Genomic DNA, 25430 nt, shown 5'->3' on the forward strand with positions numbered 1-25430 from the left:
ACACTTGTTGAAACACCTGTGTGTGGCTACTGTAAGGGAAATGAAAAGTAAAAACTTAACTCAAAGTTAAATTCGTCATATAGTACAAACTAGCATGTCCAATAAATGTCATTTTTGTTTCTTATTTATTCTGATTAATTGGTTCTGACATTAATCACAATTCTGATATGTCAGAATATAAATTGAATTGAAATGGTTCAGCTCAGCTAACTCTATTCAAACTCACCACAAGGAGGCATCATTCCTCAAATTCATATAAGACTGAACCTTTTAAAGAATCTGAAACTAGAAAGAGAAAGAGAGACAGAAAATACTTCTGGAAATTTCTGTTAAACAGTATCTCTTTTTAACTTGAATCGACAATGGCAAAATGGGTGATGATTTCTCTTTTCATTTTTGGTAAGAACGTTATTTCATAGTTCTCACTGTACTATGTGTACTCAATATGTGCACATGAATAATGTAAATCTATTTTCCAGTGTGCCGGGCACAAGACAATGTTGAACAGCCTTCAGGAGAAATGACTGCAAATGAACAAGCTCAAGTCACTCTACTGTGCAATTATTCTACCATATATACAAATGCTTATCTCTTCTGGTACAAACAACAATCAAACAGATCACCAACATTCATTCTGAGTGAATTTACAGTTGGCCAAGGAACTACTGAGGATGAATTTAAGAAGAGATTTTCTGCAAAACTGGACTCCACATCAAGATCGGTTCCTCTGACAATCCAGGATGTGAGTGTGTCTGACTCTGCTGTGTATTACTGTGCTCTGAAGCCCACTGTGACTCAAACACACTCAACACTCATGCAAAAACCTTGTGTGTTTTACCACTAAACCACTTAACTCATAATTAATGGAGTATCTCTGTCAGATTCAGCTCTCTATTATTGAGCTGGAGTCCAGTGATACAGTACATGTGAAGTTGTACTGAACTTTCACTTTGATCAAGCCACATCAAACCCACAATCTATAATTAACATAATATACACTGGTGGAAAAACCTGTGTGTGGTTACAAATGAAATTTTACTTTTATTTTATTAAATCTAAATGAAAGAGTGAAAGAGATCAGAATAAAAGATAAATAATACATATTCTTCTAGATATGTAACATCCCACAGACTTTGGCAGCAACTTGACAAAAGTGTGACTAAACATTACATTATCATTTGATATCTACATCTTTTTGAGTCTGCCAGAAAAAGTATGATATATCCAATAAATGTATTAAGAGTAATGTATAATTCCTAAAATTCTTTTATAAGGCTAAACCTTATGAAGAATCTAAAACTAAGAGAAACAGAAATGTTTCCCTGAAAATCACATTATCTCACCTGATTACTTATCTTGATTCAAATACACAGAACTCTATTATATTATATGTATGTATATCTGTCAAGGACATTGCACTCCATGGTTTATATCATTAAAAAAAAAAATCACAAATTATTTCAAAGGTTACAAATTAACTTCAAAACCAAGGTGTTTAATTCAATGAATTCGCCACCAGGGGGAACCATACTTAAACTCTTGTGTGACTGTGCAGTTGCTGAAAATATCAAGAGATTCGCCATAAGGAGAGACTCACATGTTAGATCAGTTGTTTTTCTCTTCAGTCTCTTAAACTCAAGAGCAACAATGTCAAAATGGGCAATAATTACTCTTTTCATCATGGCACAAGATTTAGGTAAGAACAGTCTTTAATTATTTACACTATTTATTTGAGTATATCTGTGATAGTTAATGTATGCTTCATCTCCTCAGTGTGCCGGGGACAGGACAGTGTTGATCAGCCTTTAAGAGAAAAGACTTCAGCTGAGGGAAATCAAGTGACTTTACTGTGTAATTATACACTCATGAGTGCTGCAAACGCTTATCTCTTCTGGTACAAACAACTTCTAAACAGATCACCAACATTCATTCTGAGTGAATTTACAGTTGGCAAAGGAACTACTGAGGATGAATTTAAGGAGAGATTTTCTGCAAAACTGGATTCCACATCAACATCAGTTCCTCTGACAATCCAGGATGTGAGTGTGTCTGACTCTGCTGTGTATTACTGTGCTCTGAAGCCCACTGTGACTCAAACACACTCCGCACAAACACAAAAACCCTGAGTGTTGTTTAACCTCCTATGAGATGTGACTACTTCCACTGTTATATGGCCCATCCGAGCCTACAAGCCACACCCACATTACTAATATAAAGCAAAACGCTTATCTAAGGGCATTCATGTACCTAATTTATGTACAGTATTAATTATGATACTTTATCATTCCACATAGTAGCCTAGTACAATTGTCCACAATTTCAAAAACAGATTAGATCTGAAATATCAACATGGAGAGGTATTTACTGATCCTCATAATTATATCAGGTAAATCACACTTTTAACAATTCTTAAATACATGTTAAGCAATGCATCATATCAATGAGTACAGAGTACATTTTACATCAATTTTATTCATGTGTGTTTGTATGTCTCCTTTTTAATTTCATTTAAAGGATTGGATCTGTGAAGTGTCTTTTATTACTTTCAGGTGTGTTTTCTGACAGCATTGGGCCAAGTGACGAAGATTCGAATATAATCAAGGAAGAAGGAGAGTCTGTGACACTGAGCTGCACATATGATACAACCAGCAATAATGTTTGGCTTTACTGGTTCAGACAGTATCCTAATAGAGGACCTCAGTATTTACTGTATAAAGGTGCTCGATCATACAGCGAATATGATGACATACCAGACCGTCGCTTTCAGTCGACTACATCCCAAACATCCACTAAACTCATTATTAACAGTGTAACTCTGTCAGATTCAGCTCTCTATTACTGTGCTCTAAGAGTATTAGCCCAGTGATACAAAATGCCTGAAAAGCTTTACAAAAACTATCACACAGTTCTTGGTTTAAAACTCAATTATCAAATGTGTATCATACCACATGTACCACTGAGACTGTAAATATTAGAATGTGGTATAACACCTGCTGAATAATTTAGGAGTGCATGAAGAGAGTAGAGAAGGAGTGACATGATAATGAACTAGAACAAGTTGCCGTACATTTACAGCTAAATAAATATGACATTTTTTTAAGTGAAACCTTTTGTTTTAAGTTTAAATTAAAAACATACAAGACATCTATACAAAACTAGCACTGTGTTATCTGACTTCTAATATTTGAACTATAATAAATAAGAAAGGGGAATTATAGAAGCTGTTTCAAATTGATTTAATATGAACTGGGAAGAACAATGATTGTTTAATAAAAAAACTGGAAGACAGCCATTTGCCTTGTAGATTATTCTAAGATCCACAGTAAGAAGAAATTGCATAAAAAGAGTCACTGTATCATGAGATTGAAAAGTATTGATTGCATTTACAGTAATTCACATTAGTTAAAATGGCACTTGCTCTGTATATTTACATTATGAAAGAAAAAGGGAGAGATGATTGGCTCTGATGTCACTGACCACACCCACACTATTCATAAACAGTAGTTTAATCCATGCATCCATCTACATACACCATTTATCAAAAGTGAATGGGTGTGCATATGAATCTCAAAAATGATAAATAGTGAAACCTCCTAAAGATCAAAACCCACTTGAAACATACTGGTATTTAAACTAAGGTACAGTATTAGCATGGAGGCCTGTCTGCTAGTGATTCTCATGACAATTTCAGGTGAATATATATTGTACAATTTAAATATCACACAACTATGTAATGATTTATAGAAAAGGGCTGATGGTTTAGTGTGCAATTGCTCTATTTCATTGCAGGTGTGTTTGCTGCTGACAGCATTGGACCAAATGACAAGGATACTAATAAGACCAGCAGAGAAGGAGAGTCTGTGACACTGAGATGCTCATATGATACAAGCAGCAGTTATGTTATTCTTTACTGGTACAGACAGTATCCTAACACAGAACCTCAGTATTTACTGCGGAAAGGTGCTCGATCATGGAGCCATGAGGAGAACATACCAGACCGTCAACGGTTTCAGTCGACTACATCCCAAACATCCACTGAACTCACTATTAACAGTGTAACTCTGTCAGATTCAGCTCTCTATTACTGTGCTCTAAGAGTTGGAGCCCAGTGATACAAAATGCCTGAGAGGCTTTACAAAAACTCATACACATAATTCTTGGTTTAAAACTTAATTATCAAATGTGTATTATACCACATGTACCACAGAGACTGTAAATATTAGAATGTGGTATAACACCTGCTGAACAATTCAGGAGTGCATGAAGAGAGTAGAGAAGGAGTGACATGATAATGAACAAGAACAAGTTGCTGTACAGGCACTTTACAGCTGAATAAAATTGACTTTTTTAAGTGAAACCTTTTGTTTTAAGTTTAAATTTAAACACAAGACATCTATATAAAACTAGCACATGTTATCTGACTTCTAATATTTGAACTATAATAAATAAGAAAGGGGAATTATAGAAGCTGTTTCAGATTGATTTAATATGAACAATGATTGTTTAATAAAAACTGGAGAACAGCCTTGCCTTGTCCATTATTTTAAGATCCAAAGTAAAGAAGAAATTGCATAAAAAGAGTCACCGACTTTCAGTGTCATGAGACTGAAAAGTATTGATTGCATTTACAGTAATTCACATTAGTTAAAATGGCACTTGCTCTGTATATTTACATTAAGAAAGAAAAGGGGAGAGATGATTGGCTCTGATGTCACTGACCACACCCACACTATTCATAAACAGTAGTTTAATCCATGCATTCATCTACATACACCATTTATCAAAAGTGAATGGGTGTGCATATGAATCTCAAAAACGATAAATCGTGAAACCTCCTAAAGATCAAAATCTACTTAAAACACGTTTAAACTAAGGTACAGTATTAGCATGGAGGCCTGTCTGCTAGTGATTCTCGTGACAATTTCAGGTGAATATATTACATGCTTTACAGATCAAATGGTGTTTTTAACAAGAATGATTTTTTGATTTGGGGAAAAGGGCTGATGGTTTAGTGTGCAATTGCTCTATTTTATTGCAGGTGTGTTTTCTGCTGACAGCATTGGACCAAATGACAAGGATACTAATAAGACCAGCAGAGAAGGAGAGTCTGTGACGCTGAGATGCTCATATGATACAAGCAGCAGTTATATATATCTTTACTGGTACAGACAGTATCCTAACACAGAACCAGAATATTTACTGTGGAAAGGTGCTCGATCAAGTGGAGGAGAGGATAAAACTGATGAACGGTTTCGACCGACCACATCCCAAACATCCACTGAACTCACTATTAACAGTGTAACTCTGTCAGATTCAGCTCTCTATTACTGTGCTCTAAGAGTAGCAGCCCAGTGATACAAAATGCCTGAGAGGCTTTACAAAAACTTAAAAAGCCAGCTATCAGAAGTTTATCACACCACATATATATATTGTAAACCACTGAGACTGAAAATAACAGAATGTGGTAACACCTGTTGAACAATTTTAAAGTGCATGAACAAAGTTGAAAAGACAGGATATGACATCAAGATATAAGAACTTGCTGTATGGGATGTTTATCCACCTTTTTTTGCAATGCGGAATTAAGCTATTTTCTGAATGTGTGTAAATTTGCAATGCTTTAGCCGCTTTATCGACAAATACCTGAAAGACAAACAGAAATGCTTAAAATTGTAAAACAATTTGCGCTACAAACTAGAGATTATAATTTTTGATAACAAATTAAAATAATATGACAACAAACAACAGTTTTTACAGCTAAAACAACTGAAAACGGATGAGACCGGAAGCCAGACACATTCAAGTTACAAATGGCCATACACACTTTTTACATAAAAAATTAAGTAAATACACAATTTGTTTATTTCATGTTTTAAAGTTATTCCTCAGCATAGTATACAGCGATGTAGACCAAAACTGAATAATATTCTCAATCTCAACTGTGTTAACATCTAAATGTTATCTAAATATTTTAAAGCAGATTTCTTGGCCATTTTTAATTTTCCTTTTCTATATATTACTACCACAAAACCACCAGTTTATTTATTAATTTAGCTGTGGTTTGACCACAGTCTTTGTGTCATGGCCCACAGCTAATGTTGGTTACACAGGGGTGTACAAATACCTCAATATCTCAATTGGTCTTAGCACCTTGGAAGTTGGACCAACATTTTCTAGAGCACATTTCAACTTGCATTTAAGGCTGTTTACAAAGAAAGGATCTGAAGAGAAAACGCAAAAGTGGCGTAGCGTTAACACTTTTTATTCTGGGTTTAGATGAGTGTTATGAGTGGGACATCAGCGTGCATATGGTGACGCAAAAGTGTGTGAAAGTGTGAGAATGTAGTATGCACTCCAGGCGGCTAGGTGGCCACCGTAAGCAGATCTGTGCCTTCACTGTCTAGTAGACTTTTGTGTTTTTACCATAGACTACAATAACGTTTTGTGTTTAAGCCCCAAAAATGTCGTCGCCTGACGGAAAGGCACAATAGTAAAGTATTTTTACGTTATCATCCGCGAGCATTCTCGTGTAAACAGGGTCTACATTTTGCAAAATCCAATGCACATACTTGTTCCTTAGAATTGGCCCAAACATAATGATATATAACGATAAATGCCGCTTAAAAATGTTCCACTTTTACGGTCAATTTATTGGAAAGGTTTGAATCTCAGTTCTTGGTTGTAGGAAGAAAGTGCCCTTTTTTCTAAAATATTTATTATTTTAGAATTGATTGTCTCTTCCTATCCACAATAAGAATATTATTGGACCACTTGTGACGGACTGACTTAATAGAAAAAATCAGCATGCAAATCATATTTGCTTTGATTTGCTTGATTTGGTTTGAGTTTTGTTGAGAATAACTTTTATAGAGAATAATACATTTGAAACATTCTTAATCTCAAATCAATATCTGTGATGTACACACTTTTCCAGAAAGATTAAACAACTAAAGGAAGATATGACGTCCACCAAACAACTCCCAAACAAAAATATATTAAACTTCTATTTGTAATTTCATAAAGAAACCAGGAGAGGGAGATATGCACTCTCTACTGATACTGATAACAATGAGCATCTGACAGTGCTTTGAGCTCCTCCCTTCCTTGTGTAATAATAGCTTTGAATCACTCTTTTCTCAGTTACTCTGTTTTTGCTAATTGAATCGTCTGTCCTTTGGGTATCACTCGTATTATCTCGAAGAACAAACAATGAAACAATGGCTCAAGGAGATATTATTAATATTTGGATCAGTTATTCTTGGTATGTAAACTAAATATGTTACTCTTTGACTGTGGTTTTATTTCTGCATGATACTGCTAATTGTCACATAATTGTTCTTGTTTGTTACCAGGATGTCAATCAGAAGACACAGTTGATCAGCCACTTAAACATGTTACTGGATTCGAGGGAGAATTAATAACATTGGACTGCAAATATACTACAGTCTCAACATCACAAGAGCTCTTCTGGTACGTCCAGAAAACAGACGAATCTCCCAAACTTGTGTTACAAAGGAATTCATATGGAGGAGGAGTTTATGGAACAGAGTTCCAGGAGAGATTTTTCTCTGAAGTGAAAGCATCAAAATCAGTCCCGTTGATAATGCAGAGCCTGCGAGTGTCTGACTCTGCTGTGTATTACTGTGCTTTGAGGCCCACAGTGTTAACAGGATGTCTCTCTCACACACAAAATCAAAAGAAAGAAACCTACAGCATAGGGGAAACAGTCGAGTGAAACAGTTTGTGTTGTATCATTCATTAAGAATAATTATAAGTGAGCTACAGGAGAGACATGAAATGATTTCCAGGCCAGAACCATTTTTACTCAGTAATTGCTAGTAAATTCCACAATTACAAACAAAAAGTAACACACATTTTTAAGTAAATGGACTGAATTAGTGTTTTCTAGCGAAAATAATCTTTGTATTATTTCAGCGCAGTCTCATCCCAAAAAGTCATATAACTGACGTTTTGGGACGTCTTTTGACCATATGTCAATATTTGCCTTTTTAGGGCCCCCTTAAACGTCGGTAGATGAGGTTATGGGATCCTAACTCTACCCCAGACTAAAACCTAACCCTAAACCTAACCCGTCACCTAACTGACGTTAAAGGTAAAGCGTCAGTTGTATGACGGCCCGGGATCGCCATCTAGCGACATTTAAGGGGGCCCTAAAAAGGCGGATATAGACGTATGGACAAAAAATGTCCCAAGACGTCAGTTATATGACTTTTGAGAATGTGTTGATTATTTACAACTTATACACAAGCTTTTCACCTACTTAAACACATTTTTTTTGTTTTATTTAAGCACATATTTTGTATAATGTATTTGATTAATGTACAATAAATGAATGCAAAAAATACCCTCCATATTTTACTGTGTGTTAAACCTCACCTACATTTCATCAGCTACAGTCTAATGTGTGTGTGTGTGTGTGTGTGTGTGTGTGTGTGTGTGTGTGTGTGTGTGTGTGTGTGTGTGTGTGTGTGTGTGTGTGTGTGTGTGTGTGTGTGTGTGTGTGTAGTTGGGAGAGGGGGACGTCACCAGCCACACCCATATTATTAATAAACAACAGATCATGTCTCTGTTGAAACTTAAAACATAAATCTGAACAGATCAAAAGCATGAACATGGAGAGACATCTACTACTGATTGTCATAACAGTATCAGGTAAAGTACTCTTGATTATTCAAGACAAATTTTTAAGTCAAAGTTTCAAATTTTAAAGCAGTGTTTTAAGCTGTGAGAAACACTACTTCAAGCTACAGTATACAATTACAAATATGCACTTTGGTTCGGCTTTATTAAACAGACTGTTATGTTGTCTAAATTTCTTGCAGGTGTATTACCTGACAGCATTGGACCGAAAGACAAGGAAGCAATAATCAGTAAAGAAGGAGAGTCTGTGACACTGAACTGCACATACAGTACAACCAGCAATGAGATCTTGCTTTACTGGTTCAGACAGAATCGAAACACAGAACCGCAGTATTTATTGTATAAAGGTGCTCGATCATGGAGCCGTGAGGAGAACATACCAGACCGTCAACGGTTTCAGTCGACTACATCCCAAACATCCACTGAACTCACTATTAGAAGTGTAACTCTGTCAGATTCAGCTCTCTATTACTGTGCTCTAAGAGTAGCAGCCCAGTGATACAAAATGCCTGAGAGGCTTTACAAAAACTCTCACACAAAAATGTACAAGAGAAATCAATTGATTCTCCCACAAAGCCACATTTTATATCTCTCATAACCCACACAGAACATATACAGTAGCTACACCACAATATGGTAACAGCTGCTTTAATGAGAGTGAAAGAAAGAAGATCAAAGTAAATAATAATAAGATTATTTAACAAATTAAATACTTTATATATAATATATATATGTGTGTGTGTGTGTGTGTGTGTGTGTGTGTGTGTGTGTGTCAATATATATATATATATATATATATATATATATATAGGTAAATATAAGATATACACATCTTATATTTAATTTAATGAATATTTTGTTCATTAACAAATGTTAACACATGCAACTATTAATCTCTAAAAAGTATTAATAAATGCTGACATTAACATTAACTAAGACGAAAAAATTAAGTAGAAGTATTGTTAATTTATATATTATCTTATGTTAACTGATGAAACCATATTGTAGTGTTAAGTATTACCCCTTAAACTTGAACTAAAATAAATTCAAATTATTTAAATATTTATTAAAAACATATAATTATATAAAATAATTATATCTATATATATATATATATACAGTATATATATATATATATATATATATATATATATATATATAAATAATTAAATAACACAGAATAAACAGCATGAGGAGTCTTAATGGCATTAACCACACCCACATTATAATATCAGCAAACCTCTCCAGTGCATTACTTTATCTAAATCAACATTCAAAATATCAAAGTAAATGAATAATCACAAAAACTCCTAAAAGCAAACAAACAGAGCATTGATTCATAAATCTGTAAACATAAAATTATTTAAACCATTCTGATCAACATGAAGACTGCTGCTGACTCTCATTGCAGGTAACTTACTGTACACTTTCCACATTTTAGATGCTTAGGTTCAAAACGTCAACTTATAGTGTTTTTTTTTAATTATATATATATATATATATATATATATATATATATATATATATATATATATATGCGCAGGTGTGTTTGCTGCTGACAGCATGACCAAATGACAAGAATCCTAATAATATAATATAAAAACAGAAGAGAAGGTGAGTCTGTGACACTGAGATGCACATGTGATACAAGCAGCAGTTATGTCTATCTTTACTGGTTCAGACAGTTTCCTAATACAGAACCAGAATATTTACTGTGGAAAGGTGCTCAACCGTGGAGCTATAAGGAGGACATATCAAATGATCAGTTTCAGTCGACTACATCCCAATCGTCCACATCACTCACAATTGATGAAGCAACTCTGTCAGATTTAGCTCTTTATTACTGAGCAATGAAGATTCAACTATACAGCAGTGTTTACAAAAACTCACACACAAAAATATTGCTTTGAAAGTCAGTAATCAATGTTATGCAGTGCCAATTTTTCAACACATGAAATAGGCCTACATTTACATCTACATTTCTCAAATCAAGGGTTGCATGCATTCATAAATACTTGAGATCTCATATATTCATTCTCAACCAGAGGAGTGCAATATAAACTTTGTTTTGAAATGTTCCCCATGCTATAACAGACTACTATGCATTCAGAGGAAATACTGGCAAAAACAGTAACTCAAACAGAAGATAAAAGTTAAATGATAGATAAATTAACAGTTCTGTGTAAAACATATATTAAAAATACATTTTAAAAAATCCCACTTACTGAAACGAAAAAGAAAGAAAAAAGTATAAGGAAAGAGAACAACATTCAACAGATCAAACTCCTCCCAGACGATATGTGTGTGTGTGACGGTTTTAAAACAGGCTCATCAAAGACAAGCTGAAACAACTACACACACTCTCCAGTGGATTGAAATATTTCAGTCATTTACACAGATCTGTTATTATAATGGCTCACTGGGAAAGATATTTGATCTTCTTTATAACACATTTCTGGGGTGAGTAGGATCCTTCTCTAAGGAGTCTCTAAATTTGCCATAAATATATTAAAACATGCAGAATATGATTTTATAATTCTTTAAATTCTTTTCTAGTATGTGACTCTCTGGAGAGTGTTGACCAGAACACAAGAGTTCAAACTGCTTTTGAAGGGAGATCAGTAACGATTAACTGTACGTATGAAACCAGTGATCTATCCCCGTATCTCTTCTGGTACCAGCAAAAGATGAATGGAATCCCCAAATACATGATGATGATATTTGCTGCTAATGTACAAAAAGACAAAGACTTTGAGGAGAGATTTGCTGCAAATCACATGAAAACTTCAAAATCGGTTCCTCTGACAATCCAGGATGTGAGTGTGTCAGACTCTGCTGTGTATTACTGTGCTCTGAGGCCCACTGTGACTCAAACACACTCAACACTCATACAAAAACTCTCATGGTCTTGAGTTACACTTTCTGATGGTTGATGACATTTACTGTATAACCTTGTAATAACTCTTGCAATGCAGAAGAGGGCGACAAACAGTTACTACAAATTATTCTTGAACTCTTTTGGCAAAAATACCCTCCTAAACAATGAATGAACACTTGCATATAATTTTAACAAAACCAAGATAATATTGATAATAATAACGATAATTTTGGACACTATAATCTTGATATGAAATTTTCATACCGTCCCCCTGCACATACAAAACCAGTATGAAAATCTGGTACCAATATAAAGCAAATCATTTTCCAAATGCTGAAGAGATGTGCTGGATCGAGTAATGAGGATGAAGATTTTAAGGAGAGATTTCATGCAAAAATCAACACTTCTTCAACATCAGTTCCATTAACAATCCAGGATGTTTGTGTCTGACTCTGCTGTGCGCTCTGAAGCCCACTGTGACTCACACACTCAACAATCAAAAAACAGCTTCAAAACAATCACTATACTCATATTAATGTAATAGATAGATTAAACATAGTTCACATGTACATAGAACACAATTGAGATCTCCGCTAAAGTGACAGACTTGTGATGTTGTGCCCTGGAGCCCCTGATCTCACAGGAAACCCATGCTGTTCTTATAGTTTCAACAGAAGGGGGCAACAATATCTCACAAGTTCTGCTTAATTCACATCTTAGACGCATTTCCCTGATGTTTTCTGAAGTAATGTGAATGTGGTGAATGTAAAATAATGCTTTTTTTCATCTTTATTTAATAATAAATATAATTTACAGACCAAAATCTACAGAAACTCTACATGCTAATACATTCATCCTCACATTCATAATCCAGCACACACATGAGAAAAGAAAAAAAAAAAACACTTTTACAAAATATATTTTGACAGAAGAATAAATATGATATGAAAAGATAGGAAAAACTACAAGATTTCATATAAGTATAACACACAGAATATGTGAAATAATACTTAATAAAGTATCCTCAACCTTTAAGTGAAAGTCTTTCTACTTTACTTGCATTAGATTTATTGGTCACGCTTTACAAATACGGTTCATTAGTTAACTAGTTAACATTAACAAAGAATGAACAGCATTTGTTAATCTTTGTTCATGTTCATTTCAACATTTACTAATACTTTATTAAAATCTTGTTAACATTAGTTAATGCACTGTGAACTAACATAAACAAACAGATTTGTATTTACTAACATTAACAAAGATTAACAACCACAGTCACAAATGTATTGCTCATGGTCAGTTCATGTTAATTAATACATTAACTAATGTTTCATAAATTAACCTTATAGTAAAGTGTTACCAATCTATTAAATCTGTTTTTAAAATATGGTTCGGGTAAGCAGAAAAGTCCAATAGTCCAACGTACTCATTTACGTCTATAAGAAACAATGCTTAGCATTGTATTTTAAAGCAGAGAACATTTCATGTTTCACAAACCCCACCCACATTATAAGTATACAGCAGAATTTCACTCACTGCATCATTCATCCATCAGTTACTCATAATTTCATTCATTTTCATTCATTAAATTGTTTTAATTCATTTAATTTAACTTAAGATTTCAAATAAATCAATTTGACAATAGAATAAATTGACAGTTTCAATATTTAAAGTGGACTTGGGTGGTTAACATGGAAGACATACAGATGCTACTCGTGATAGTCCTAATTTCAGGTAAATATACTTTTAATCAAAAGCTAACCCCTTAAAAGAATATGTATACGATACTGTTATATAAAAATGTAATATATCAATATATTTAAAATTAAAATATTTCAGGTGGATTCGCTGATAGAATTGGGCCAAGTGAAGGAAATACTAATGTTATCAGAAAAGAAGAAGGAGAGTCTGTGAAACTGAGCTGCACATATGAAACTGACAGCAATTATGTTTGGCTTTACTGGTACAAACAGTATCCAAATAGTGAAGCAAAATATATACTGTACAAAGGAGCTCGATCAAGGAGTAGCGATGGGAATATACCAAACGGTTATCAGTCGACTACATCCCAAACATCCACTAATCTCACTATTAACAGTGTAACTCTGTCAGATTCAGCTCTCTATTACTGTGCTCTAAGAATTGTAGCCCAGTGATACAAAATGCCTGAGAAGCTGTACAAAAACTGATACAAAATTAGTGCCTTTAAACAATTAGTATCAAAACACATCAAGGTTTTATAAACCACAAACAGAGAATGTGGTAACAGCTGTGAATTTGGGAGGTAAAAATACATAAGAGCGTTTGTACATCATTTATGTATGTTATAAGCTTCTCATGACATCTTGTTCATCTCTTTTCTCAAATTATGTAGAATGAATTCCTAAAGATGAATGTAAAGTCTATTTTTTTTTTTTTTCAAAATTAGAAACTCACGTGTATTAGCGAAATGGTTATACAATATTGACAATGAGCTGCAAAATGAAAAAGCAAAAGCATAGAATTAAAAGAAATAACCGTACATATACAATATAAACGGCTATGCTCATTTGATCTTTTCTTAGGTGTCTTGTAATTCAGATTCAGTGTCATGACAGGAGGAGGAGTTTAGCACAGACACTCATACTACTTTTCTGTGTAAAGATGAGCTACACAACACTGGAGCAGCTGCTGTTCTTGTCAGTTTAGTGAAGGAACATGTTGATCATATTGATACTGCTGTCATCAACTGAAGGTATAATGTTGTGGAAATGCATTTAATTGTAGTGGAAGTGTTTGAAAACTAAATTTAATGAACTTTAATTTTCAGGCTCCAGAGCCACAGAAGTCATCACTCCAAAAAGTGAGAGAGTATTTGCACTTGAGGGTGACAATGTGACACTCTCTTGTAACTACAGCCTTTCTGCTCGTGGAGTTCACTGGTATCGCCAATACACAGGCTCACCACCACAGTTCCTCATACTGGAAGATTCAGGCGTAACTACTAAAGCTGATCCCCCTGTTCCAAGAGTAACCATCAAGCACACAAAAGGAGAACGGCATGTGTATCTGGAGATCTCCTCTGCTGAAGTGTCAGACTCTGCTCTCTATTACTGTGCTCTGCAGCCCACAGTCACAGGAAACCTTATAACACTGTACAAAAAACCAGTTTTCATCTGCTTATCAAGCCTTAAAATGTACAAACCACAGCTGGACTCAACAACACAAATGTAAAAAATAAAAATTTAACTGATATACTGGAATTGTCAAGTAATTGTTAAATGTAAGCTGGCTTTACGGGTACACTGCAAAAGTTATTTTCATATTCAACGATTAACACAGACAATTTAGCCAGGATAGGCTTTAGTTCTATTAGGACATAACTTTTTTAAATATGCCTTTGAAAAAAAACAAACAAAAAAAAAAAAACACTGGTGTGCATCTTGACACAAAATGGCTCTGACATATTTTAAGATACATCAGTGCAAGCAGCTTTAAGTGAAACCAGGGGTTTGTCTTTTTTTTTTTTTTTTTTTTTTACAGTACAAATATCTAAACATTTTCATACCAAGATAAATTTACTTGACTTAAGAAATAAAGTTTTCTGAAAACAATTGTCATATAAAATAATATGATACAAAATATAATACAATATAATACAAAATATTTTTTTCACCCTACTGGCATGTACTTTTTCTCATTTTAAGCTTAAACTGAGTTGAATTCATTGTATTTTGATGAATTATTCAGAAGACTTTTTGTTGACAAGTCATTTTGCTTCTCAAGTAATGTTTCTTGACTTAAGAATGTGAAGATATTCGTACTGGAAAACGAGACTATAATGTGGAGTAAGAAAACCACTTTTTTCAATATACAGAATAAACTGAACAATTGGTTTCAGTAACATCAAACATAACTACAGAAATGTATCTCATAAAACTCAGAACAACTGTAATATTATTAATGCAAAGTCCTTAAAAATATTTGTGTAATCTTTGCTTAAATGTATAAAAAATGTAATAAATAAATAATCAGAGGGTAAACGATCATCATAAACAGTCACTATAGCATCAGAGAGAGATGATCAGCTTCAGAACTTCAGAAGTTAAGGGGAGGTGCAAGCTGGAGACACCTTCTGCTAGATGATGAATTTACTTCAGTAACACTTTGTCCTGCAGATGAAGTAAAACATCCTCCTGAAAATGATGATATTTGTTTTGGCTTTGTACTGTTGTCTGGCATGTAAGTATTTCAATGCTCAGGCTAGGTATCTTTCCTGCTTATGTATTTGTTGTCAAAATTTTGTAAAATGATGGTAATCTCATCTGCAGGTGTCAGTTTTGGGAATCTCATCACACCAGTTGAAACTGATATGTTTGGGACAGAAGGGGAGATTACAAGACTCTCCTGTAGTTATTCCTCAGCAAGAAGTTTATTTTGGTATCGCCAATATCTTGGATCGGCTCCTGAATTTCTTTTCACCATTCTTCAAACCAATGGGGAAGTTTTACAAAAATCTGAGATAGTGAATCAAGATCATCGATTCACTGCAAAATTGAATAAAGAGAAAACCCATGTGTATCTGGAGATCTCCTCTGCTAAAGTGACAGACTCTGCGATGTACTACTGTGCTCTGGAGCCCACAGTGACAGGAAAACAAACTACACTGTACAAAAACCTCACTATATTTTGGAAAAGCATTGAATCATACAGGATATATCTACTGACATTTTATTTTTAAATAAAAAAGAAATTCCAGCGCATCAAAAAGAAAAAAAAACTCATTAAAAATTATTTGCTTCATGTTATAATATAATATATGTTATATAATCCTTTAATCTTCATTTCAAGCAAGAAAAATACACTTTCTGACAATCTATATCATGTTTAAGATTGTCCCCCCTAAAATGTTACTGAAATATGTTAGTTTTTCATTCCACCAATCCATCTATCTATATTATTTTAAATATGTAGCTGTATGTGTGAACAACATTACAAAAGTCTTGTCTGTCATATATTTTTTGATGAATGGTGTAAATCTGAGTAGGAGGAGTTTTGCACTCATTGTGAGATACAATAAAGGAGTCAACATTTCACAAGTCTCTTTAGATCATCTGATGTTTCTGTGTCTCCTGTTCAAACCTGATTATCGAGCCACCATGTTCATCTATTTAATAATATTGATATCCTCAGCTCAAGGTATGGATTGTTCTTAAAAAACCATCTAAATTTAGTTTGTGTAATTCATAAATAAATAATGATTCTCCTGATTATATCTCTGAAATATTTTTTAATGACCAACCTAATAACAACATTGCATTATTAATTAAATACATTTGATTGCATTTGGAAGGAGATGTACATTTGAAAAAGGATGTACATTTCACTTACATTTTCCCATTCTTTTTGTACGCATTAACTGCAGGTTCCAGAGCCACAGAAGTCATCACACCGTACAATGCTTATGAATTTGCTGTTGAGGGTGACAGTGTAACACTCTCTTGTAGATACACTGATTCTGTTCGAGGTCTTCACTGGTATGTCCAATACGCAGGTTTACCCCCACAGTTCCTCATACTGGATTACCTTGGGTTAGTTACAAAAGCTAATCCTCCAGTTGCTGGAATCTCAATCCATCACAGAAAAAACAACAGCAGTGTGGATCTGGAGATCGCCTCTGTGGCTGTAACTCACTCTGCGGTGTACTACTGTGCTCTGGAGCCCACAGTGAAAGGAAATATAATGCATGCTGTACAAAAACTACTTAAATGGGAGAAGGAAAGCGAGAGGTGGGGTTGAGGTTTTATGTAAAAAAAAAAAAAAAAAAAAAAAAAGTACAATAAAAATCACAGATACCTACAGATATTACGTACATATAGCCTATTCTTCTGAAGTTCTAGTAAAAATATTGTGGCTGAAAGGCGAAGAAAAACTGTACATATCAGTTTTATGAGGACATAAAACAAGAGTTTGTGGATGAGTGTGTGTGAGCACAACACTAAAGTGTTTTATATATAAAACACATGCCAATAAATGTAACTTAAACATAGACAGCACATTAAAACACTTAAAATAAAATGGACAAAACATGCTGTTCTGAGATCCAACGTTAGGGGGCAACATAACCTCACGTTTTGTTTTATTCACAATGGACAAGTGCCTGCTTTAAAGCACAGAGCATCCATCTTTCACTAAACCACACCCACATTATTAGTACGACAGAACTTAACTCGGTGTCTCTGCATTCATTCATCCATCAGCAACACGTTTATAAAGCCACTTCCAGTATATTCTTAACTTATAAATAAATCAACAATCAACAATTCGAAAATCTAACAATTAGATTTAATAGTAAACAAACGCTCTGATCTTAGAAGAGGACTTCAGTTAAGATGGAGGAAAGGCAGATGCTACTCATAATGCTCATCACAGTTTCAGGTAAATAAATATTTAGCGAAACAACAACAACAAAAATATCCTTATTCGATCATGATATTTTAGACAATATATGATTGACTGCATTTCAGGTGGATTTGCTGCTGATAGAATTGAACCAAGAGAAGGAAATACTAATGTTATCAGAAAAGAAGAAGGAGAGTCTGTGACACTGAGCTGCACATATGAAACTGACAGCAATTATGTTTATCTTTACTGGTACAAACATTATCCACACAGAGAACCAGAATATTTACTGTATAAAGGAGCTCGATCGAGGAGTAGCGCTGGAAATATACCAGACGGTTTTCAGTCGACTACATCCCAAACATCCACTGAACTCACTATTAACAGTGTAACTCTGTCAGATTCAGCTCTATATTACTGTGCACTTGAAGTAGCAGCCCAGTGATACAAAGTGCCAGAGAAGCTGTACAAAAACCTCATAAAAATGTATTGCTTTGAAGTGTCTTTGATGAAGTAATATCATGCTTTATAAACCACCAACAGGGAATGTGGTAACAGCTGTGAATCTGGAAGGTTATAAAGGTTACAGCTCATAAGAGTTCACATATTATTGCTTTTATGATTTTTTTTTCTGTCCTCGTGTGGTGTATACATTCATAAGGATGTCATTTAACATAATCTGAAATCAATGAGGGTCTTGCAAACCCTCATTGATTTCAGATTTCAGATGATTTCACAATAAATAAATAAATAAATAAGACATAGCATGCATAATTCTTCGAGTGTCACTTTTGTCATCACATTAGTCTAAACGAAGGTTAAAAAAGGAGCAAATAAAACTAAAACATGTTACATCCTGTAGTGTTTTTTTTTTTTGTTTTTTGGTTCTGTTCTGTTTTTTGCCGATCCTGTCAGTCATTGAGTTCACCAGACACCCCGAGAACAAATCAGAGACTAGATGGCTCATATAAAGTTTTGGCTGGAATGGGAGGCATTGGCCAGGAAATGGCTATACATAAGAACTTTTGTCCAGGAATACTGTGGCCATCAGTTCCTTTACGGCAACTGGAGGTCCCAAAGACTGATTTAGAGATACTTGGGATTAAGTCAGAGAATCCCGAATCAGATTTGGTGCATGAATTTCAGTGTCATATAATAGAAAGGTATCAGGAGCACATATTAATCTTTACTGATGGTTCAAAAGATCAGGAAACAGGTGCAGCTTTTGTTGTTCGGAAGTGGAATGCCTAAAATAATCTCAAATTTCCTAAGTGTGTTTTCAGTGGAATTATATGCAAAAACTGGTGGCAGTGCAATGGACTGAGCAGATTCAGAACCATAAAGTGTTATGTACTCTGTGTTAATATTATTGGGAAAGGGACCTCAAAGACACCTTGTATATGATATTCTTCTGGCAATTAGAGTTGTGAAAAGGAGAGGGGTAGAAATATCATTTGTATGGGTCCCAGCTCATGTAGGCTAGGTTTTGCAACAAATGAAAATGTTGAAAAGTTTGCCAAGGAATCTGCTCAAAAGGAAACAATAGATGTCAACTTAAATCTGTCCAAAGTGGAGGACTGTTCAAGATGGGATAAGTATTTTATACTCATATATTTATACTCAAATGTCAATGATCAGCGATAATAAAGCCCCAATCTAGATCATTAACTAAAAAAAGTTGGTTTAGGGTTTAGTTATATATATGGTTTAGGGTTGGTTCAGGGCTTTTATGTTGTAAATAATTTGTTGTTTAGAAGTATATTTGATTCACAATTTATAGTGTTATTAAGGTGTCTTGTTACATCCAAATACTAAAAGCAAGTACACATTCAATTTGGTCACTGCCTGTGTTTTAATTCATCACATCACATTTCCTCAATAGAGTAAAAATATATGACTTTAAACAACTTTCTATTGGATTTATTATTATTTTTTATTGTATGTTGCGTCCCATAACCTCTAGAAGTATAGCCTATTACATAAATTTGAACAGCACTTCCTGGCAGAGGATTTTTAAACTGTAAATTGGACTCAGCAAAAAAGTTATTTGTATATAGGCCTACAACAAAATATATTAATTAGATGGTAATTTACTGGCTGGAGAATAAACTGTTGGAGCACACACCTAAGCATTGTGGAGGAGTATAGGTGAGCATCGCAGGACAAGACAACACACTAGGAGAAATAAAAAAAAAGGGAGAATTAGCAGGCCTGAGTATGCTGAAGAGGATTCACATGCACAGAAGATCAGGAGATCGCAGTAATAGGTCTGTTTACTAATCCAATTACAAGTGACTGAACTGAGGTGTGTGCTTTTATGTGGAGGTTGATGAGGAATGTTGATGAGTGATCAGAACTCTGGTTATTGTGATCATTGAGTGGTGGTGGTGAGAGAGCCTGGTGAACCTGTGACATCACTAACCACACCCACACTATTAGTGCACAATGGAACTTCGGTCGGTGCATTCATTTACTCCTAAATATAATGAACACCAGTTTCATTCACAATATAAGGCAATATTCAGGTAAAAAAAAATTATAATAAATCCAATAGTAATAGAAATACAAACCTGTGGACTGCCAACATGGAGGGACATATGCTACTCATGATTGTCATTGTTACAGGTAAACTGAACTAAATAAGCTGGACAAACAACATCCCATTTTTATATAAAAGCAATTATCACGTGATGCTATTGTTTAATATTTATCTATTTTATTGAAAAGACGAATTTGAAACAAGTTTTATTTACATACAATCCACCTGATCAGAGATTACAGAACAATTGTTTTAATTTAATTTCAGGTGTGTTTTCTGACAGCATTGGACCAAGTGAAGAAAATACTAATACAAAGGAAGAAGGAGAGTCTGTGAAACTGAGCTGCACATATGAAACTAACAGCAATTATGTTTGGCTTTACTGGTTCAGACAGTATCCAAACGGAGAACCTCAGTATTTACTGTGGAAAGGTGCTCGATCAGAGAGTGGGGGTAGCTCATCAGACCATCGGTTTCAGTCAACAACATCCCAAACATCCACTGAACTCACTATTAACAGTGTAACTCTGTCAGATTCAGCTCTCTATTACTGTGCTCTAAGAGTTGTAGCCCAGTGATACAAAATGCTTGAGAGGCTTTACAAAAACTCAAATATGCAATGTGCTTTAAACAGTCTTTAATCTATAAGCATCAAACCACAATGTATTATTTTTTGTAAACCACAGCTCTGGATATAACAGTGTGGCAACACCTGTGAAAATGGGAGATTATTAAAAAAAATTGTACAAAAAAAAAAATCCTACTGAAGTGTGTATAGTCCATTGTCCATTTTCTGCCCATTATCTTCTATGGATTAAGCGGACACGCATAGTGTTCATGTTGTACAATGGAAAGAGGAGGAGTTTACCACGGACATTTAGTGCTCAGATGTAACAATCAAGCAGCTGGTCTTTGTTTAACTTAACCTGGCAACTTCATCTATATGAATATGATACTGATGTCATCAACTGAAGGTTTAATACTGCATTATTATAAGAAAAATATCACAATAAGGAAATCCAATGAAATGCATAATTATTTTTAATGATTTTTGTTCCAAAGTTAAATACACTATAAAAGATTAATAAATTAATGTATGTTTTACAAGATGTGTGTATATGTCCTAAACTTAATGCAAATTTAGCAGGTTCCAGAGCCACAGAACAGAAGTCATCACTCCAAAAAGTGAGAGAGTATTTGCACTTGAGGGTGACAATGTGACACTCTCTTGTAACTACAGCCTTTCTACTCATGGAGTTCACTGGTATCGCCAATACACAGGCTCACCACCACAGTTCCTCATACTGGAAGATTCAGGCGTAACTACTAAAGCTGATCATAATCAACATAATTTGGCTTAAAACAATAAATCACTCGGAATATTAACATGGACAGATGTAAATTGCTGATTCTCATGACAGGTACTTTTTTTTAAAAGTGTAATTGCTCAAAAGTTTGGGATCAGTAATTTTTTATTTTTTTTTTATTCAGGAAAGATATATGATAATGATATATGATATCATAAGTGCAGATTAAAGACATTTCTGATGTTACACAACAATATTTTTATTTCAAATACTTTACTTGAGCACAAACATCAGCATATTAAATTGATTTCTGAAGGATGACTGGAATAATGGCTGCTAAAATAACAGTCATTTTAATCTATTTTAAACTATTATTTTATTCACAATATAACCGTTTTACTGTATTATTGGTGACTGGTGAGCATAAGAAAATTCTTTCAAAAACACTAAAAATGAATGCTGACCCCAGACTTTTGAGTGATAGTATATATACATAATTTCATTAGTATTTAAGTATTTTTTAGGGTTATGTTTATTATCGTTCTAAAGCACACATTTTCTTGTAGGTGTATTTGCTGACAGCATTGCGCCAAAAGAAGGTACAAATAAACCCAGGAGAGAAGGAGAGTCTGTGACACTGAGATGCTCATATGATACAAGCAGAAAAAATGTTTACCTGTACTGGTTCAGACAGTATCCTAATGGAGAACCTCAGTATTTACTGTTTAAAGGTGCTGGCTCGTCCGATGAAGGGAATGTATCGGACAGTCGTTATAAGTTAACTATATCTCCTACATCCACTTCACTCACTATTAACGATGTGAAGGTGTCAGATTCAGCTCTCTATTACTGTGCTCTAAGAGACGGAGCCCAGTGATACAAAGTCCACAGACGCTTTACAAAAACACACACAAAATTAGTGTGTCAGTTATCCACCACATCTCTGTGTCTTAAACCACAAAACTACAGGATGTGCTCACACCTGCTCAAAAAGAAAAAGGAAAAAAAAAAAAGAACAGTCAAATGCACCCACTTCACCTCTTTTATTGGTTAGGTCCACCTCTTGAGGCTTCCTCTACTTTGTTGTGAACTTAAAGGGATACTCCACTTTTTTTTTGAAAATAGGGTCATTTTACAACTCCCCCAGAGTTAAACAGTTGAGTTTCACCGTTTTCAAATGCATTCAGCCGATTTTTTGATATTTAGAAGACTATCAGTAACCAGACAGTTTCTGGTCTCATTGACTTCCATAGTAGGAAAAAATATATATTATGGAAGTCAATAAGACCAGAAACTGTCTGGTTACTGATATTCTTCTAAATATCACAAAATTGGCTGAATGCATTCAAAAACGGTAAAACTCAACTGTTCAACTTCTGGGGGAGTTGTAAAATGAGCCCATTTCCAAAAAAGTGGAGTATCCCTTTAAAGCACTTTGTAGCTAAAGTGTATGGTAGCAATACAAGTATTTCTTTAGTGGCATCTACTGTACAACTATGGAAGTGCATTTCTCAGGGAGTTTAAAATAAGAATTTAAACATGGCTTTGGCTTCCCATATTTTGCAGTTTGTGAGCTACAACTTTAAGGGGAGGGACTAACTAGAGATGGAAAAAATGAGAGATGAAATGCTTTCTTCAGTAGCAGGTGTTTCAGATTAATTTACATCATTAAGAAAAATGACACTCTTTGTTTTAATTGTGCTCTCCTTTGCAAGTATGTATTCAGTTCTAGATTGTCAGGATTTTTCTTTATTGCTTGTTTGTCCTTTCTTCACTTTTAAGATTAACAGGTTAATTTTTTTTAACAAGCTATTTTTTCTTTCTTTCTGCAGGTGATATTTTTGGGAATGCCATCATGCCTGTTCAAACTAAAGTATATAGAACAGAAAATGAAATGATATCTCTGTCGTGCAACTACTCCTCTGCAGTGAGTCTATATTGGTATCGCCAATATCCAAGATCAGCTCCCGAATTTCTTTTCGTCGTTCTACATGCGACTGGGAAAGTTTTACAGAAGTCTGTTGATCTAGATACTCGATTCTCTGGAAAACTGAATGAAGAGAAATCCCATGTGTATCTGGAGATCTCCTCTGCTAAAGTGACAGACTCTGCGATGTACTACTGTGCCCTGGAGCCCACAGTGACAGGAAAACAAACTACACTGTACAAAAACCCTCCCTATAGAGAGTAAACCACTGTCAATGCCAACCGGCAGAAATATTGGGGGGGGAAATATGTTAACCATATGAACCACAGGCCTAATTAAGAAAAAAAAAATAAGTGAGAATTGGTAGCAGAGGACTTTCTTCAGTGAGATTAGATTGCCATCTGGTGGGCTTGTAAAATAAAAGCCATTAGCGATTCACTCATTTCACGTCAGATTGATTCCCAGCTGGTGAATTTTGCTTTTTTAAGAAATCAAATGTTTAAGATAGAACTGTATGGACTTTTGGAGGTATAGCATATTGATTCATCAATAACCTTTGGTCATCTGATTAAAATAAATATGCCAATTTATGTTGAAGATTTGTTCTGTTGCAACTGCAAGAAGAAAAAAAAACAGAAAGAATATATTAAACACAAAATCAGCAACACTTGCATTGAGATTTTGGTTAATTTCTCCATTCCTCAAGTGTTTTGGGGATTTAACATGTAATTATATGTCAAGAGGTGGAGCTTAACACAGGCCTGTAAAACACAGACTCAGTGATCACATCATAGAGCACGGAGGGAAGCAGGAACCTGTTCATCATGTTCACATGTGTACTTATATTGCTGACTTTAACTCAAGGTAAAATATAACATGTATCATTATATCACAATATGTCATTTTAAACATGCTGAAATGGGGTTTTGTTGCAGGTAACAGAGCTAAAGATGCCATCACTCCATACAGTGATGCAGCTTTTGCCACTGAGACTGAGAGTGTGAAACTTTCTTGTAACTACACTGGTTCTGTTGACAGTCTTCAGTGGTATCGACAATATCCAGGTTCACCACCACAGTTCCTCATACTGGACTACTATGGAACAAAGACTCAAGCTGATCCTCCAGTTTCTGGAATATCCATTAGACACAGAAACGAAGCCAGTAGTGTGGATCTGGAGATCTCCTCTGCTAAAGTGACAGACTCTGCTCTGTATTACTGTGCTCTGAGGCCCACAGTCACAGGAAACACTCGACACACCATACAAAAACCTGAAAAACTTACAGCACAAATTTGCAATGATGTCTAGCCATCTTGACAATATATAATTGAGCTTTTGAATAACTATTTGATTAGTAATTTACTGTGAGCTTTGTATTAAAAAATACAGATGTACAATGTTGATTAAACTCCTTAGTTATGTTTATTAATTTTAAATTGAAATGATTAGACAAGATTAATTTAAAATAGTTAGTCAGTAGTCACACTTTATTCTGAAACAAACTGTCATGTTTTTCTTTCACGGTCTTCTTGAAATGAATTGTTTTCCCATGAAACACAATATAGCGTAAACCTGGGAAAACATTTCTGTTTTTTGACAACAAAAGTTATCATAAATTCCTGTCCACTATTTAGTTGAAACAATTTATTAATTTTTTATCTCCATTATGAATGCATAATGTAAATGTGTGTCATCTGCCACTAGAGAGTGAAGCTGGATCAAACAAAAAGATAGAT

General features: G+C 34.5%; 3 gene segments (V, D, J or C); all 3 read left to right on the plus strand.

Moving 5' to 3' along the window:
* The first annotated feature begins 1680 nt into the window (after positions 1-1680).
* Positions 1681-2126, plus strand: LOC148981444 (T cell receptor alpha variable 3-like). The segment is given in 2 exon segments: positions 1681-1696; positions 1774-2126. Coding segments are annotated over 2 exon segments (369 nt in total).
* Positions 2127-3651: 1525 nt separating this feature from the next.
* Positions 3652-4112, plus strand: LOC120465003 (T cell receptor alpha variable 18-like). The segment is given in 2 exon segments: positions 3652-3691; positions 3790-4112. Coding segments are annotated over 2 exon segments (363 nt in total).
* Positions 4113-24603: 20491 nt separating this feature from the next.
* On the plus strand, positions 24604-25002 carry LOC120464977 (T cell receptor alpha variable 9-2-like). The segment is given in 1 exon segment: positions 24604-25002. A coding segment is annotated over 1 exon segment (399 nt).
* Positions 25003-25430: the final 428 nt, after the last annotated feature.

The sequence above is a fragment of the Pimephales promelas genome, chromosome 5, assembly GCF_988280905.1.
Source record: "Pimephales promelas chromosome 5, fPimPro1.hap1.1, whole genome shotgun sequence".
Classification (NCBI taxonomy): Eukaryota; Metazoa; Chordata; class Actinopteri; order Cypriniformes; family Leuciscidae; genus Pimephales; species Pimephales promelas.